The sequence below is a fragment of the Ichthyophthirius multifiliis genome, assembly GCF_000220395.1.
Source record: "Ichthyophthirius multifiliis unplaced genomic scaffold scaff_1120509251006, whole genome shotgun sequence".
NCBI classification, from domain to species: domain Eukaryota; phylum Ciliophora; class Oligohymenophorea; order Hymenostomatida; genus Ichthyophthirius; species Ichthyophthirius multifiliis.
Window position 1 is genome coordinate 38888 of NW_004086291.1, and position 19493 is coordinate 58380.

The 19493-nt window shown below is 18.6% G+C and overlaps 3 protein-coding genes and 1 non-coding gene across 4 annotated transcripts, besides 11 other annotated features; 1 reads left to right on the top strand and 3 right to left on the bottom strand. All coding sequences in view use genetic code 6, as the record gives it.

The window, feature by feature from the left end:
- Positions 1–1141: 1141 nt before the first annotated feature.
- Positions 1142–1212, bottom strand: IMG5_127910. The gene has a single exon. It is a non-coding gene; the product is annotated as a tRNA-Gly (tRNA).
- Positions 1213–1339: 127 nt separating this feature from the next.
- IMG5_127920 (morn domain repeat protein) lies at positions 1340–2918 on the bottom strand (the record flags this gene model as incomplete). Its single annotated transcript, XM_004032150.1, has 4 exons — positions 1340–1498; positions 1555–1699; positions 1895–2315; positions 2375–2918. 4 exons carry the CDS (start codon positions 2916–2918, stop codon positions 1406–1408), a joined length of 1203 nt encoding a protein of 400 aa, XP_004032198.1. The 3' UTR covers positions 1340–1405.
- A 1-nt stretch (position 2919) lies between these two features.
- Positions 2920–2987: a microsatellite.
- Positions 2932–2974: a microsatellite.
- Positions 2936–2993: a microsatellite.
- Positions 2994–5713: 2720 nt separating this feature from the next.
- Positions 5714–5780: a microsatellite.
- A 3300-nt stretch (positions 5781–9080) lies between these two features.
- Positions 9081–16921, bottom strand: IMG5_127930 (hypothetical protein; the record flags this gene model as incomplete). The annotated part of the gene is made up of 15 exons (XM_004032151.1): positions 9081–9327; positions 9374–9843; positions 9906–10380; positions 10435–10676; positions 10740–11298; positions 11348–11936; positions 11995–12723; positions 12871–13010; positions 13046–13350; positions 13420–14946; positions 14988–15124; positions 15182–15982; positions 16113–16656; positions 16701–16793; positions 16844–16921. 15 exons carry the CDS (start codon positions 16919–16921, stop codon positions 9081–9083), a joined length of 6936 nt encoding a protein of 2311 aa, XP_004032199.1.
- Positions 12186–12233: a microsatellite.
- Positions 13386–13416: a microsatellite.
- Positions 14961–14986: a microsatellite.
- Positions 15984–16091: a microsatellite.
- Positions 16009–16107: a microsatellite.
- Positions 16018–16103: a microsatellite.
- An 850-nt stretch (positions 16922–17771) lies between the features above and the next one.
- On the top strand, positions 17772–18152 carry IMG5_127940 (hypothetical protein; the record flags this gene model as incomplete). The annotated part of the gene is made up of 2 exons (XM_004032152.1): positions 17772–17859; positions 18076–18152. 2 exons carry the CDS (start codon positions 17772–17774, stop codon positions 18150–18152), a joined length of 165 nt encoding a protein of 54 aa, XP_004032200.1.
- Positions 17800–17832: a microsatellite.
- Positions 18153–19493: the final 1341 nt, after the last annotated feature.

Sequence of the window (19493 nt, forward strand, 5' to 3'; positions counted from 1 at the left end):
ATATAAATTAAAAAATTTAATTTTAGAATATTTTTTTTTAATTTTTCTGTATTTTTTTTAAACTCAATAAAAAAAAGTTTTACATTTTTCACACCTTTTTTTATGTAGATTAAGTTTTTTTTAAAAAAATATAGAAAATAAAAATAAAACATAATGTAAATATGATATTTAATTTTATATAATACTTTATATATTTATATCAAATATATACAGAAAATTATTATTTAGTTTTAATATTTATTTTAATTAAAAATATTCTTTAAATATTAAAATGATATTATGTCCAGAAGCTTAATTAAGTAATGAATTAACACCAAATAGAGATAAAATAGAAATTATTAGGAGAACATTATATTTTATATGGATATTTTAATTAATATTAACATTTACAAAATATATGTATCATTTTGGTTATTTTTGAGTGAATTTTGCAGTTTAATAATATTTATTTATCATTTTCATAGTTAAATTATTGCAATTGTGTTATATATATAATATTCTGTTCATTTAATAGTTTAGGCATAATATTTATTATACTGGGAATTCGATTTAGAAAAATATTGATATTATATAAAATTATATTTTTTAATTTTTTAACTTGGATATTATTCATTTAGTATTTATTTTGTTTTTGAAGCTTATAAATTATTTAAGCAAATGGTTTATGATATGTTATTAAATCAAACAGATTATGAAGATGGAAACAATTTAATAATAAATGGACTTTAATAATAATATAAAATTAATTAATTTCAAACTAACTAAATTTAAAATAAACCTTTTTAAGCCTATAATGAAATACTTTCTCCTTAAAATATGCTTCTATAAAAAAACAATTTTAATATTGATATTAAATAAGAATTTCATGAAAATGATCAATTATTTAAATAGTTTTAAATTTATTCTAATAAAAAAATTGTAAATAATTAAGATATTAACAAAGATAAAACAATTAATTAAAAAAGAATTGAAATATCCCATTATAATAATGATTAAATTTGATTTTTTTTTTGTTTAAATTGAAAAATGTAAAATATTATTTTATATTTAAAAAATTAAATATAAATAATATTTATGCTTTTATTTTTAATAATTTATTAAAAATTGTAATATTTTTAAAAAAAAATAGCATGAAAAAAAATGCATCGACCGGGAATCGAACCCGGGTCAAAGCGATGGCAACGCTCTATTCTACCATTAAACCATCGATGCTTTACATTTATTTATGTTTTATGAAACCAAAATATTATTTATATAAAATATTTTATATTTTTTTTATTTATATTTTAAATTTTTTTTAAAAAAAAGCATTATTTAATTTTTTTTTTTTTTATATATAATATAAAAATGATTTATATATATAATCTTTAATATTTATATAAATTTATTGAACTTTATTTTATTTTCAAATAGGTCTTATAAAGTTATCATTTTCGAAATATCCTTCCACTTACTTTCCATCAGAACTACAATATATACCTCTACCATTCATTCTATCCTATATAAATAATAAATATTTAAAATAAAATATTTTATAATCTTTTTAAAAAAAACCTATTCCCAATCTCCTTTATAATAAGATTTATCAGACCATGTATAAATACCTTTTCCTTATCTTAATCCATTTACAAAATATCCTTCATAAGAATCTCCGTTAGCAAAAGTATAAGTACCAGTGCCATTTTTTCTTCCATTAAGCCTTTTTTAAAATATTTATATATGAATGATTACTAAAAAAGTATTACCATTCGCCATCATACCTATCCTAGGTAGCCATTTCTAGTGTACCTAATCCTTCTTTTTTATCACCTTTCCATTCACCTATTTTTTTTAAAGAAAAGTTAAAGTTAAAATAAGATTTTAGAAAATTATATATATAAATTTTTTTTTTTACAAATTACCATCATAAATATCACCGTTTGCATATTAATAAATACCAGGTCCATTTCTTTCTCCGTCCACAAAGGATCCTTAATAAATATCTCCGTTAGAGAATTATAAAACACCTTGACCGTTTTTATCATCACTTGCCCATTCACCTTCATATCTAGATCCATCAACATGAATGTAAACACCATTTCCACATTTTTAACCTTCGAAAAATTCACCTTCATATCTATCTCTATTTTAGCAAACCATAACTCCGTATCCATGTACTTTATCATTTATCCATTCGCCATCATATTCAGCTCCTGAAGCATAGAAGAGAGCTCCCTTTCCATTTTTCATATTTTTATGCCATTATCCTTCATATCTATCTCCATATGCGAAGTAATATATTCCTTCTCCTTATTTTTCTCCGTTTTCCCATTCACCTTTTGTTTATATGTTATTTTATTTTTTTAAAATGCATTTATTTATATTTATATTAAACCTTCGTATCTTTCTCCTAATGATACGTAATGATATACTCCATAACCATGTTTTTTATCATTTAACCATGACCCTTCATATCTATTACCATTTGTATATATGTACATTCCCTATCCTTCTTTTCTTCCTTGTACAAGTTATCCTTAATATCTTTCGCCTGATTAAAATATATAACAACCTTCTCCATGAAATAAGTCATTTTACCATTCACCAACATATACATCCGCATTTGGGTAAAAATATATTCCTGCTCCTTATCTTATATCTCCTCTTAAAGATCCTTCAAATCTAGAACCATCATCGTAATTTTTTTATTAGATTCCGGGTTTTAATGCACCTGTTCTCGGATCTCGTAATTGTTGGGAAAATTAAGATATTATTTATTCTCGTTCTTATAATATTCTTCTTTGTTCTTCTTCTATGTTTATTTCTTTTCGGGTGTCTTGTATTACATTGCTTTGTCTTGTTTATAAAGGTCTGCTACTTTAACTAACTTGACATGGCTTTATTTATTGGGTTTAAGGTGTTTAGGGATACTAAAGCATTTTTTGTTTTGTATATTTTTTTTTAATTTTATTTTGTTATTAATTTATTATTTTTTTTGTTATTTTTTTATTTTTAAGAATTGAAAATTTTTTTTAGAAGAATTTTATTTTTTATATGTTTATGAAGTTTTGTATTTTATTTATTAATATTGAATGATTTTTTTAAATTTATAATAAAAATATTATTAACACATTATTATATTCAAAAAAAAAATTCTTATTATTTATTATTAAAAATTTATTAATTTCATAATAGAAGTTTTATTTATTTATTTTATTTTATTTTAATAAAAAAATAAATAAAATAATTTTTTTTAAGCAATATTTAAAATTTGAACGTCAAAACTAGCAAGAAATATTATAACGATGCTATTAATAAAAATAGAAATTAAAAAAAAAACTAATTTTAAGATAATCCATTATAATAATAAAAAACATTAAATAAAAATTGTTAATAAAAATATTTAATATTGATGAAAATTAATATATTATTGAAAATTTAAAAAAAATTATCCAAAAATTTAAAAAATTCTTCTCGATTTTTAAATTTTTTATTTTATTTATATTTTTTTTGTTATTCAATATCAATATCCAAAATATTGTTTAAAAAATCAAAATATTAATTAAGATTTGAACAAAATCAATTTAAATTATGATAAGTAAGTAGTATTTTAAAAAATTTATTCATTATTTATTAACCTTTCCTATTAATAATTTTTCCTTAAAAAATTGGGCAATTCTCCATTTTCTATTTTTTAGTACCATCTTATAAAACATGCCTAAAAGTTAAACTTAGCCTTCTATAATTATTGTTTTTTTCAAACTTTTCTTAATTTTTAGGATTAATTAATTGTTTATTTTTAGAAACTCCATGTTCCCATTCATATCTAGCTTCTTTGGTAAGAACATAGACACTTCTAGGCTCTAAATAGATTTTTCTAGAAATTAATTTATTTTTAAAATTTCTTAAAGATAAATAACTAGGATTACATATACTTAATCCAACTATAATTTAACCAAAAGCATTAGTATCTTCAATATGGAATCCTAACTTATCCTTTTAATCATACTAATTGACTAAACATTAATTTGGAGGATTTTATTATTAAAATATATCATCATTTATAAGTCTTTATATTATCCAATCAAAGTTTTATAGATTTAATTAACTCTCAGTTTAATTTGGAGGCTGAATTTCGCTTAAATCATGTTTTGTATGATAATATGTAACTCCATAATGTTGTTATTTACGTCTTATACTTTATACCCATTAATTTGAATCTATTATTTATAATAATTTTTGTTCTTCTTTTTTTGTTATGTATTCTGGAAAATAAATTAGTCCTTCTATTTTTTCAAAGTTATCCATGTTTGTAAATAATATGTCATTATAATTTGGTATTCTTTTGATTAAGGAATACTTAAAAATATTTATAAATGTAATTTTTTTCATTTTTTTTTATAAAATTTTTAAAAATGTGAGGATGTATTTTAATTTTATTTTTTTATATAAAAGATATTTATTTATTCAATAAAAATAATAAATAAAGTTATAGTTTTTTTATTAATTATAATTACTTGAAGCTTAGATTTAAACTTTTATATAAAATATAAAAAAAATTATATTCTTTTTTTTTATATCTAAAATTAATCAATTTTTTCACATAATGTGTATATATTATTTGATGTTTAAGTTATTTCTTTTTATTTAAAAATTTGATTTATAAAAAAATGTAAATTATATAAGATCAAAGTTAATTCAATTTATTTTTATTTTAATATTTAGTAATTATAATATTCTACATTCTATCAATTTTTTAATTTAAATCGCTATATATCTAATCATTATCTTCAGCAATCTAATCAATATCATATAACCAATTATTAATAAGATCTGATCTTTCTGTTAAATTAGATGATTTACCGTTTTAATTTCTATAATATTAAAATATTATTAGAAAATAATAAATAAATAAATAATAAATTATAATATTATTAATATAAAAAAATAATACATATATTATACATAATATCTTTTTTATTAAGACTATTAATATGAAGATTAAAAAAATTATCGTAACTATCAATATCTTAGTTATTACTCGAAAAACATTACTATTATTTATATTTTTAGAATTAAGATTTAGAAAAAAACTATTATTTAATTTTAAACTAGTCTATATTTAATTATTTGCTATCAATTTTTTTATAAGATGGAATAGAAAAACTGTTTTCTAAAACAGAAAGGTCTTATTAATTTTTTAGTTGCTAAATTTATTTTTTTTCATTTAAATATATATTATCAATAAGTTTTATTTCTTCTTTTCTATTTAAGATTTTTTATTAATAGTTTAAATTTTTTTTAAACTTATTTACTTTATCTTTAAGGTATTATCTATTAGCTAGATTTAAGAGCATATTTTTGTCCCTAATAAGTTTACATTTTCCCAAAAATTTCAAAATATTTTTATCAGACCATAAATCAGCTACAAACATGGAACCATTATTTTCATTTTATTAAGATAATTAATTTACAAAAGGTTTTAAATACAAATTATCATTTTTCTCAAAACTTTTAAAACCAAATTTAAGAAAAGAATTTTTCCTATCTTATAATTCATTATATATTTTATTCTCAAATTTTCTTCTATTTTATATAATCTGTTATAATTTACTTTCAGGATTGTTTTATTTAAAAAAATTAATTTATTTAAATGCATTATTTTATAAAAAATCTTTGTTATATTTATAATATAGATTTTCTAATTACTCATAATTAGAAAAATTTTTTATAATATTATTATTATTATTATTATTATTATTATTATTATTATTATTATTACTATAATTTATTATATTATTTTTACTTTGTTATCTTTAAAATTCTTATTTATTTATCTATCTGTTATTTTCTCTATAATTTTATTAAGATTTTTTTATTTCTATCATGTAATCATCAGAATCTATTTATTCTTCTAGTTGCTATAATATACTCTTTTTTCTTGATATCTTGTAATTTGGTGATTTTTCTTTTTCTTCTTTTTATAATTTTTCTATTTCGATTTGATAAATTTTATTGTATAAATTTTTGTTTTTTATTATATTTATATCTTTTTTTTCTGGCAATTATTGCTAAATTATTTTTTACTATTTTTTAGTTATATGATATCTTTATAATATATTTATATTTTCATTTTTTTCGGGAGAAGTTCTTTTCTTTTTTTAATGTTTTAAATTAATATGACTATTAGTTTTTTTATTTTTTGTATACCTATGATAGTTATATCATTCAATTATTATACTTATTTATTAATATCAATTATATATAATAAAATAATATTTTTATTTTTATAATTTTATATAATATAAAATTTGTTATATCAACTGTGAATAATAATTTTTATATTAGATAAAAAATTTTTCTTCAATTTTATAAATTTATTTTTATTTCTTTTTTAATATTTTTTAAAACTACGATATAAAAACTTATAAATAAAAAATTAATATCACTTTTTATTTATTTAAAAAAAATAAAATTGAAATTAATTTTTAATAAAAATAGATTAAATATGGTTTATATAATGTTATATAATTATAAATAAAAATCTATTTTAAAAAATACTTATATTTTAAATAAAAATCATTATAACTTTTTTATTTATTGAAAAAAAATCCAAAATAATAAAATTCAGAATGTTAAAATTAAATTTGAAAAGTTAAAGTATTAATATTTGTGAATATTAAATTTAAATTGATCAATAAACTGAAGAATTTTCACCAATATTCATAACATTTTATGAAATTAAATAAATATAAAATTATTATAATTAAATTAATGTAAATTTTTTAATCAAAAATTTTCAAGAAAATCCAAATTTGGACGAATATGATATAGAAAACTATATTTAAGAAATCAAATTGTTTTTTATTATATAAAAATCTGAAGAAATACCAAATAGCATAAAAGAAGAAGCTTAAAATCATACTTATTTATCTCCTGAAATTTAAAAGTTAACAAATATTATTTTCTAAGAAAATCTTAACGAAGAAAATTTGAAAGCTTTTTAATAAGAATTTGTTTCAAAATTTTTATTTATAAATTATTTAAAAGAGTAAATATTAATATAAAAATATATAAGCATGTAAGAGTATGAAAAAGCAAATCAAATATATAATTAAATAACTGATAAAATGTATGAACAAGATAAAAATTTAACTTTTTTTGTTTTTATTTCTTTAATTAATTAATGTTAAGTTTTGAATATTTTAGGTTAATAAGAAATTTCATTAAAAAATCTTCATAAAGCTTAAAGTATGTTACCTTAATTATTTTAAAACAATAAATAAGAATAGGAATATACACATCATTAATAAATTTTTCAATAGCCAATATATTCTAAGATCAAAACAAGTAAAAGGAAGCTAAAAAAATATATTTATAGGAAATACAAAGATTACAATACATTAAGTCTTAAACAAGTGAAATTTTAAAAGACATAAATACACAATAATTTAAGCACAGTATATTAATAAAATGAGGAAAAACTAAATAAAAGCCTCGAACATATATTATAATCTTTAAAAATAAACAAAAAATTAAATATTAGTGCATTAAATATTGCTAAAAATAAGATGAATATAGCTAATATATATAGGGATTTACAAAAAATGAAGAGGCTAAGAAATACGCAAAAGAAGCAAAAAAGATGTTTAAGAAATTAAAAAATTAAAGTGAGAATTTATCAATTGTATATGGAAATATATCCTTAATTTATTAAATGGAAAATAATATGAAAAAAGCTCTTAAAAATGCGAAAAAAAGTATGAATTTTTGTAAAGAAAATACACATAATTTTGCTTAAAATCTTCTTAATTTAACTTAAATTTATTTAGATTTAGAAAAATTTGATAAAGGGCTTATATAGGCTTTAAAGTGTGTGGATTTGTTTAAATAATTTAATGATTAATACTATTTAATGCTTTCTTTTGAATATGTATCAAAAGCTTACTACGGTTTGGGAAATTTGGATTTGGCCATTGATTTCCTTTTTGATTCAAATTAAATTAGGGAATCTATTGAAAAAAATCCGTCTGATTAAAAAATTATTAATTATAATTTAATGGCAGTTATGTGGAATGAAAAAGGTGATGATATAGAAGCTTTACTTTATGTTAACAAAGCTAAATAAGTTGAGGATTTATTAAAATAATAAATAAAAAATTGATTTAATAATAATTTTTATTAAATATATTAAAATATTAAATTTTTTTTTATATTTAATAAATTGTTAATATGAATGTATTTATTAATAAAAAATTTTTTAGTGAAAAATAAAAATTTATAAATTTATAAAAATAATTATTAAAAAATATATTTAATTATTTATTAAATTATCATAATATATAATTTAAATAAATATATTTTTTTAAATATTAAAATATTAATTAATTTATTAAATTTAATCCAAAAAAAATTAATAATAAAATAATATGAGTCAAATATATAATACTTAATAAAAAAAAGATCAAATGTCAAAATTATATTATATACAATAAAAAATAAAAATAAAAAAAATGTTATATTATAAATAAAATAAATATCTAAAAAAAAAAAGTACAAGACTAAATTATAAAAAATATCTTAAAAGATATAATAAATAAAAATAAATTACTTTTCATTAAAATTTAAAATAAAAATTATATTAAAAAATTACTAAAATTAAAAATATAAAAAATAAATATTATTAGAAATATATAATATTTTATTTTAAAATTATATCTGATAAAATATCTTTATTAAATATTTAAAAGAAATAAAAATTAAGATATAAAATTTCAAAAATTTAAAAATAAAATTATTTAATTATATTTATATTTATATTAAGCTCTTTAAAATAATATAATATTAGATAAAATTTAATTATAATTATAAAAAATTAAATTAATAGTCTTTATATATTGCTATATGTTACCTATATAGCTATAAACATAATTATAATATTTATTTTGAGAAAAAATAAAAATATATATTTTTATACTTATTTTAATTAATTTTTTTTTAAATTAATTATTTATCTTATATTTTTAATAAAACGAAAAAAAATCAATGTTTTAAATTAAGCTTTTATGCATATATATATATAAAAAAAAGAAAATAAAAAATCATTTTATCTTATTAATTTTCCATTAAAAAACACATCCATCACTACCACAGCTAATCAAATATTCATCATTTGGTAAAAATTTAACTTTTTAAACATTTCTAGAATGTCCTTTACCTTCTACTGCATTTGATCCTTTTTTCACACAAGGATATCTGAAGACTTTAACTTTTCCTTTATCATCTCCACTAGCAAGTAAATAATAACTATCTTTATCATTTTAAGTTTTTGAATAAGTAAAGTTACTTCTATCAACACAATAAACTTCATTATTAATTTATTCATTCTTTATACCTTAACTCTTTGAAAATAATTTTTTTAAAATAAAATAAAATAAAAAAAAATACTGGCCATCCTAAAGGAGTAGTCCATGTATGCCAGAATTCATCTTTAAAAAAAATACCTCCATTATTAATAGAAGTATGCTAAATAAGCGACCAATGTTAGAGTTCATAAGCAGAACAATTCGAATGTAAAGAATTTCCATCTTAAGAAAAATCTAAATGAGTAACTCTTCCTGTATGCTTTCTTAATGGACGCATAACTAATTTCAAAGTAGGAATTTCATATATATAAATTTAACTATCATAAGAACCTGCGGCTATGAGTTTATTATCAGGCGAGATTTTTATATCTGATATATATTCTCTTGCATTTCTTGTTTATTATTACAAATTAAAATTTTTATCATATAGTTTTATTGATCCATCTTAAAAACCTTAGGCTATATAATTTCCGTCTGGAGAAACATATATACAAGTTCCCTAATTTTATAAAATATTTTATATTTTTTTTTTTCGAATAATGAGTGATATATTATTGTTACTTTAGAAGAATCTGAAATTTCATTTTGTTATTCATTAACTTTAAATTCTATATTATTGTCATTTGTTGTTTTTAAACATTTTTCTTATTTTCTTTAACTACATGACCATGTTCTTATTGTACCATCATCTGCACATGTTATAAATAAATCTTAATTAGTTGAAAATATACTTAGACCTTTTACTTCGTTTATTTCTCGTTTATTTGGACAATAATGGCTTTGGAGAATTAATTTTGTATTCGAAAATTTAGTGTTTTTAGTTATTTTTTCATCATTTAATTGTATTTCATATATTTCAGAACCTATCGTGCCTATTAAAATGTGCATTTCATCATTTGAAACACTTATGGCCCTTATTTCACTACAAACAGATTCTAAATAGCCTATAAATATTGTTTATAAATCCACTCTTATTATTATTGCATAATTTATGTCGAGAAAAGCAATACTTTAATCTTTAGATCCTGTAATTAATCTTTTTTTATTATTTAAATAAATAGATATTTATATTTATTTTAATAAAAAATACATGCTTCCTTTAGGAGTTAGACAATCAATTTATTTAGAATGAATATTTTCAGAATAAATCATGTTTTTTTTATTATAAACTTATATTGACCCATCAATAGCTCCACAAACATAATTATTTTCCTTAAAAATACAAACAGAGATTAATATTTTTGGGTTTTAATTTTAACAATTATATTAAAATAGTCCACTTTCATAAATATTCCATATTTTTAAACCTTTATTACCTATAATACCAAATTCCTTTTTATTTTTTTTGATATTAAAAAAAAAATGTAAATTATTTAAATAATATATAAATATTACATATTCGTTTCTCCATTAAACTCCAATATTTAAATTTAATCCACTTTTTTATGTAAAAAGTAATTACCCTCCAAATTTAGATTTAGTTTAAATGTCAAAAACAGCAATTTAATTATCATTACTAATAGATCCAGCTACTAGCTTTTCTCCAGAAGGGGAAAATTACAAACAGCTAATTCCTTTACTTAAACTTCCTTTAAAATGGCATAATTCTTACATTGTGAAACTATCCCAAACATAAATTGAAGGTTTTTGGCTTTATTCTCCTGTCGCAACTTTTATTTTATCAGGATGTAAACAAATTGCGGATATATAATTTTAATGTAAATCAAAATATTATTGAGTATTATTTTCTTTATCAAGTACAATAGCTAGGCATGCAGCATGGTAAAGAATGTGTCCGCTTTATAAATAAAAAATATTATTTCGACAATCATATGATCTATATCCGTAAACGTATTCTAATTATAATTATATAGGAGGAGCTTTATATTGATTTAAAGCATCTTTGTAATAATTTGAAGGTTCTTTTATTTATTCCATCCAAGGTTTTTATTAACTTTTTTTTTTTTTATAAATATATATATATATATGTATACATATTTTACCTTAGATCATAATTTTAATCAACATTTTTGGCATTTTTTTTTTAATATTTATAAGCTTTTTGATTTTCTGAAAACTAAATAATTCCAATTTCTTCTAAATAGGAATTTAGTTCAAGATCTTGTTTCTAATCTGTAATATCTTCTTAAATATTAACCGTTTTCCATACCATTATTGATTAGTCTTCTCCTCCTATAGATATTAAATATTTATCTTCTGGTGTAAATCTAACCCTTGTTATTTTGGAAGAATGGGCTCTATATGTATGATGGATTTATTTGGGTACACAAGTTGGATAATTATATAAATTTATATTCCCAAAATCATCACCTGTTACTAAAACTTTACTATTATAAGATCTAATGCATGAATCTACATCTTTTCCATCTCTATATTTGAATATTCCTTTAGAAAACCAACCATATATACAAGTCCATGTATGCCATTTTTCCTCTTTTATTTAATTTGGAGGAACTGAATTTTTACTATGCAAATTAATGTATTTTAATTCAAAATTATCTGTATTTACAGCTAATATTTAAGAATTACAAGACCAGTCTAAATGAATAATTGAGCCTGATAATTCTTTTTCTATATTTAATTTATTTTTTAAATAAAAAAATTTGTGTGTGTGTTTTTTTTTTTTTACATATATTAATCGAATTTATATTTTAAGTAAATTTCATGTTTTAAATTTCAAAAATTTCTATAGAAGAATTTATTCCGTGTACCCCAAAAGTTACCATTTTTTCATCTGCTGAAATTTTTATGTCTTAAATCCAGTGAAGTAGTTTTTTTATTTAAATATTAATTGTGTGTTTATAATTCTTAGTTTCTAATTTAAAGAAATAAAAAAAAATATTAAAAAAATAAAAAAAACCCTTAAAATCCTCCTCTTAAAAATTTTATGTATTATATAATCTTATCATTCCTTTAATATCCCCAATAACTATAAAACTTCCTGTTTTTGAAGCCCAATCAATCGCTCTACAATCTTCCTATAAATGAGTAGTATTAATAATACTTTGATTTTCTATATCCCAGACTCTTAAAGTTTTATCCCCTCCACAAGTAGCGAATATTTATTTAAAAGGATGAACTGCGCAACCCCAAAGTTCGCCTCCAAAATGACCTTCTGTGATTTTTTTTAAACTCGAGTTATTTATTTCCCATTCATATATTTCAGAATTTGTTGAACCAATTAATAATTAATTTAAGTTATCGCTTACTGATAATGATATTATTCCAATTTCTTAGGAAAATTAATTTTATAATTACAATATTACAGACTCTTATTCAAGTTTATTTTATTTAAAAACCCATTTTATTATTTTTCCGTCTAAGCTTCCTGAATATAAAACATGTCTTTAAGAGTTTTCTTTTATTAAATATTATAAGTTTTTTTTTTTAAAAAAAAATATTGTTTTTTTGTTCTAAAAAGAATTGATTTATAAGTTGTTTTAAAAAAATAAATTATAAGTTTTTTTTTTTAAAAAAAAAATAATATTTTTTATTAATAAAATACCTTCTTAAAAGCTTAATAAAGAAATTACTTAATTTTAATGTGCTACCAACTCCTAAATAATTATATTATCATTTTCCCAAACAAAAATTTAACCATTTAAACCTCCACTTACACAAATTCCATTTTAAGCATAAATAATACTTGATAGTTATTAAAAACTATTTGGTATTTTAACTATATTTATATTTTTAATTTTTAGTTTTAAATAAATAATTTACAAGTTAGATTATTTCCTATAATTTCCCAAAATTTTATAAAGTTTGATCCACATATTATAAACTAATTATTATTTTTCCAAGCTAATGCGTTAATTTATTATTAATCTATTTATTAATTCAAAATTATTGAACATTAGGTCCAATTATATAATACAAGTGTATGACTACTATCTTCTCCTATAGAAAGTAAATATTATCCATCAGGAGAAAATTCTAAATAACTAATTGAATTAATATGAAAATCATTAATATGCGCTAAAACCTATTTAAAAAAAAAAATAATTTTAAATTTTTTATTATATAAATATATATATATATATATATATATTACTTTTTTAGTTTAAGCATCCCAAACGTAAATACTTTAAGTAATATTTTCATTAGAAGTTTTATTATAAGATATATGTGGTTCTTATAAATTTTCTTAATATTATGTATAATTTGATAATTTAGTTTTTTTTTGTCCTGTAGCAATTATATTTTTATTAATAGGGTTTATTGCAATAGAAAGAATTTATTCATTGTGATTCATAAAGAAGGATTAATTACGATTTTTTTCAGCCACAACTACAATTTTAGAAGCATTGAATATATATTAATTATTATTTATATACTTGCACATATTTATTAAATAATTTCCTTTGTAATTGCATGAAAAACCTTTTATTTACTACAACTAAAGTTATTGCTATGGGACTTAGTTGTACTTCAAATCATCTTAAGGTTAATACGAAGAAGGGGCACTATTTAAAACTTGACTAACATATTATTATTTTGTAATTGCTTTATTATCTTCTTTATTTGTATTTTCATTTTCTTTTAATTATAATTAATTTTCATTATTTTTAAAACTTTTATAAATAAATTTTTAGTTATCAATTTCTTTTTCTTAAATTATTTTCCATTACATAATGCATTTATCTTATCCTCCAATAGAAACCAAAAATTAATCATCAAATGCAAAGGCAAGTTTGTTAATTTAGGAAGAATGTCCTAAATACTTCAGAAAAGGTTAATTTTCATTCTAACTGGGAAATTTAAGTAATTTAATTCTGCCAAAGGTATCTCCTACAGCCACTACATTATATTTATCGGAACAATTTGATGATTTAATTTCAGTTCCATTAAAAGAATTAGGCCAAATACCTTTAAGATTAAATTAGAAAATACAGGAATGAGTTTCCCATTTAATGTCTTTAATAATTTTAAGATCGGTAATTTATTTTCCCTTTTTACCTTATTTATTTTCTTCTAGAATATCATAGAAGATTATTTCACCTCCACTTGTATTGCATTATATAATTTTCCTTTTTGAATCCTTTGCAAAGTCTATATGAGTCACTGGATGTCCACTACCTCTAAGTCTAGAAATTTATTTAAAATGATTTCGGCAATCATAAACTAATATTTCACATGAATTCTTATCGTGAGCAACTATTAAATTTTCAGAATCAGCCGAAAATTTTAAACAAGTAACTGCTTTTTCCCTATCTTTGAAAGTAAAAATTACTACCAAAGATACAGGATCGGCTATTAGTATGTTTCCGTTTAAACATCCTATTGCTAAATATTTCTAGTTTTGGGTGTAGTCTATACATCTAGCAGGATAGTCTAGTTTTGTACTGTTTATTAAGCATTTTTTTTTCAAATCCCAACAAGCTAAGATGTTGTCCTCTCCTACAGTAAAGAATATTTATTACCTTGGATGAGTTGCTAAACCCCATAATTCTCCTTAGAAATGACCATGCATTATATGCTTATATTTATTTTGGTTTATGTCTAATATTTAAATTATTTCTGATGCTCGGGTGCCTATAGTTATTGTTTTTTGACAATAATCTTCAGTTATTGATACTATCTAGATTTTTTTTTTAAAAAAAAATATAAAAAAAAATATACTCTTTTTGAATAGAGTTCATATTCATTTATAGAAATTTAGGTAATTAATTCCAAAAATTGATCCTTTTCATTCCAATTCCAAATTAAAATAAAATTATCTCTACCAGCTGATATAATTCCATCTTATTTATCTTCAGCTAAAAAAATAATAAAATATAAAAAATATTAAAAAAAATTATAAATAATTAAAATACATATTTATTATCTACTAAAAACAGCTGTGACAGGTCCTTTATGTTTAAAAGCATCAAAAATTAACTTATTTTATTTCCAAACATAAAGATTTCCTTTAAACATTCCTGTAACAGCAACATTTTTAGTTACAGCAATTGACAAACAGGATTAAGGAGAACTATCTTAAGTCCAAACTCCTCTATTTTATACTATTTATCCATTATTAATATCAATAAAGATGATTTCGTTTTGACAAGAAACAACTAGCATTTTATCATTTTTTGTAAATTTCATATCAAAAACAAAAGAAAAATCAATTTTTTCGGCTGTAATTAATGACTCTTTTTATAAAAAATTCCTTTTTTCTTTGTTTTTCCAAATTTTTATTTCCTCTTAAATATCATAAATTGCTAAAACATGGTTAATATTTCCATATGAAATTCCTGCGACTTTTGTTTGATCATTCGAAATCGCAACACATATAATTCCATTTTTTAAAATTCCTTAAAAATTAACAATAGTTTCCATTGAAATAGAATCCCAAACACTCAGTATTGGATTTCTAAACAAATCTCCTGTTACTAATATATCTTTAGATATATCTATTGATGATATTTATCCTTAATGTTATGTATAAAATCTTTGTTTGCCAGATTAATCTAATATTATTATAATGGAAGCAGAATTATATATAATTTCTCCTTTTGTGTTTATTTTTATGTTATTTCTTGTTTGACTTGAGTTAAATCCATATACATAATCTAATTATAATTAAGTATTCGGTATTTAATTTGTCAAATATGCTGAAATTTAAACAGAATCTATAATATATATACATAAAAATTTATATATATAAATATAAATATATAAATATTTAAAAATAAATATATTAATTTATATATATATATATTATATTATATATATATATATTATTTTAGTATAAATAAAAACCTTTTTTAGTTTCATTTTATAATTAATCAAGTTTTTCTATTGTTATTTACCATTGTTTTTTATTATTATTATCTTCTTCATTTTATTTCAAAGGCTTTTTCATTTAAATCTCTTAAAACGATTCTTAGTTTTTTTCAATTCCTTATTTTATTTTTTCATATGTATCGTCCTATACTTATTAATATTTGTTTATTTCGATTTCCAAATCAGAATCAGCATCAGGAATTCCTTTACTTCCTCCAAAATCTAAACGTAAATCTTCTTTTGATATAAGCCCGCAATTAAATAATAATTTTATTATGTCTTCATCTTTTGAGACAATTGATTAAAATTCAGATAAACTTATGTTTTATTCTTAATTTTCATAATATTTTTTGTGTATATGTTCTGCTATTTTTACTGCTTCTTCAATTTTTAATTCACGTCGACCAACCATTATATTTAAAGATGTTAATATGGTTTTTATTAAAACGGTAAATTCGTTTAATGTTATTTATTTATTTTTATCAAAATCGTATTAATCAAATAATAATTAACATTTAGTCTTTTTTATTTTTTTAATTTTTTTAATTTCTATTTTATTTATACTTTTAATGAAGATTATGATAATAATGTCAAACAACATAAAAATTCAAAAGTGTCTATTTTTCCGGATTATTCTTAATCGAAAAATTCAAATAACTTAAATTAATATTATTTTTTATTTGCATAATTTCTATTTATTTATTTACTCTTTCTAATTCTAAATCTGGTATTTTCATTAATGTCCCAAAACTCTTTTTAGACATTAATAAATCTTCGTCAGCCATTAAATCAAGCTTATCTCTTTTTTTATTATTTATATTTTATCTTTATATTTTTTATTTAAACCTTATAATTTCTATTTAGCCTGCTGAAAAGCCTGTATATTTTCTCATTGCGTCTAATTCAGCTTTAAAGTCAATTTAAAAAAAATTTCCCATTTTCTTATATTATATTTTAGTAAGTTTTTTTTTAAAAAAAATAAAATAAAATATATATGTAGATTTTGATATAAAAGTATTTAAAAATAAAAAGTTAAAAAAATTATAAAAAGTACATTGATTTAAAAAATTATATATTAATATATATTTTATAAAATATATATTTTTAAGAAAGTAATTAAAATTTCATTAAAAACAATTTTTATTTATTAAATAAAAAGTAAAAACATATAGTTCTATTAGATAAGTTTATATTAAAATAACTTATTATGATAATATATCAATATATAATTCTTTCTTATATTTAAATCTTTATATAGTATTAAAGTGTGTATTAAAAATTTCAATTCGATTTTTAATTAATGTAATATGTTTTTTTTATATTATATGAATATTATTAAAAATATTTATTTTATTAATAAATTATTAATGGCTCATAAATCATAAAATAATTATAATGATAAAAATCCCGTTACGGTAATAAAAACTAAAATATTCTATATAAATTAAATAGGATATGAGAATATTAAATTAATTGATTACAAAAGAAAAAGCTACATAGCAGATATATGCTAACTATAATTTTAATCCTAAAAATAGTTAAAAATAATAATTATATTTAACTTTATATAATTTTATTCAAATAGTTTTTTTATATTGTGAAAAACCTAATAATAATTACTTTATTAAATAAAAAATGAAAGAAACTTAAAAAAAGAATCCTTTTATAGACTTTAATAGGTTATCAGACTTAATAGATATTTAAAAACCTGTTGATCTTAGTGGTATATTAAAATTTATTACTATACATTTTTAATATTTAATTAGAAAAAATGATTAAAAAAATATAGGAAGTTAATTAAACACCATTATAAAAGTATAAATATGCACAAACAGGAAATCAGGAAATCGGATGGTTTAATTAAGTAATTTATAATATTTTTTAGAAAAAAATAAATATTTAATAATATATAATATAATTATTTTCATCTTATTAAAAGGAAGCGAATAACTAAAAAAATCAAAATAAATTCAAACATTTAAAAAAAAATTGCAAAGAAACAAAATATGCAAATGATTTTTTAATTACATAAAAAGTTTCTCCTTTTTCAAACAAAATTAAATGAAAATGGAAAAATTACTTATAAGTTTTTTTATTAAACAATAAAAAGAAATATTAATAAAACTTTTAATGTTCAATTTTGTTTAATATATTTATGAATTAACAATAAAAAATTATTAATAGTTTTTATTCTATTATTTTTTATATATAATTTTATATTATTAATATGCTTTATTATTTTGTATTTCTAAATTAAAAAAATATATGATATTGATTTATTTATTTTGATTAAAAACAAAATATAAATAAAGCAAATAAATAAATCAATATTTTTTCAAAATTAGTATTTAATTTTAAAATATATAAAAATAAAATTTAAAAATATCCTTTAATTAAATAATAATAATATTAAATTATTAATTCAATTAAAGGTGAATTAATTTTTTTATTATTAAATTAAATAATCACTTAAATAAAAAATATAATTTAGATTTTTAATATAAATAGTTAAAAACCTTTATTTATAATATTCAAAATTAAATATGAAATAATTAAAACTATTTAATTAAAAAAAATATATAAATAAATAAGTTATTATTAGAATATAAACCTTTGTATTTTGTATGCATATATTTATTAATTTTATTATCTATATTGTTTTCAAAAATTTATTTATTGTAGTTTTTCCTCTTCAAAATTTTATTAATTAATTTATAAACTAAACATTTTTCTAAACTAAATTTTTTTATTTGATCCAAGGGTGAGTTATTTTTTAGGTGTATTTAAGCCAGAGTTATTTTAATCTCGACTTCTACAATATTGATCTTAAGAAAAATTATCGTAGGAGTCATTAGATAATTCAATTAAATTAATTTATATGTTTCTTTAATTATCAAAGTAATCATCACTTATATCACTTGGATTTGCCATTATTATATTATTTTGGTCTAACCATTCGTTTATTCTGTTTTCCATATCTATAAATATATCATCATGTGATTCAGACATTGATTTCAAAGTTAATATTTTTCTCTATTATTTGGAAAATTATGACTCTCTTACTGTTTGTTTTCTCATCTTTACTTTTTTATATTTTATGTATGTCTTTTTATGATTATTAATTTCTTTAACTTTAATTGTTTATATATAAGAATATTAAAAATAAATAAAATAGAAAATTTAATATGAAATAACGAATTTACAATAATATATTTGTAAATTTATTATATTTTTTTAAATTAGAAAATTAATAATTTTAGTTTTTTTACTTTTATCTTATAAATTTTTTAATTATAAATATTAAATACTACTTTACTTTGCTCATATTTATCTAAATTAACACTTGAAATAATAAAT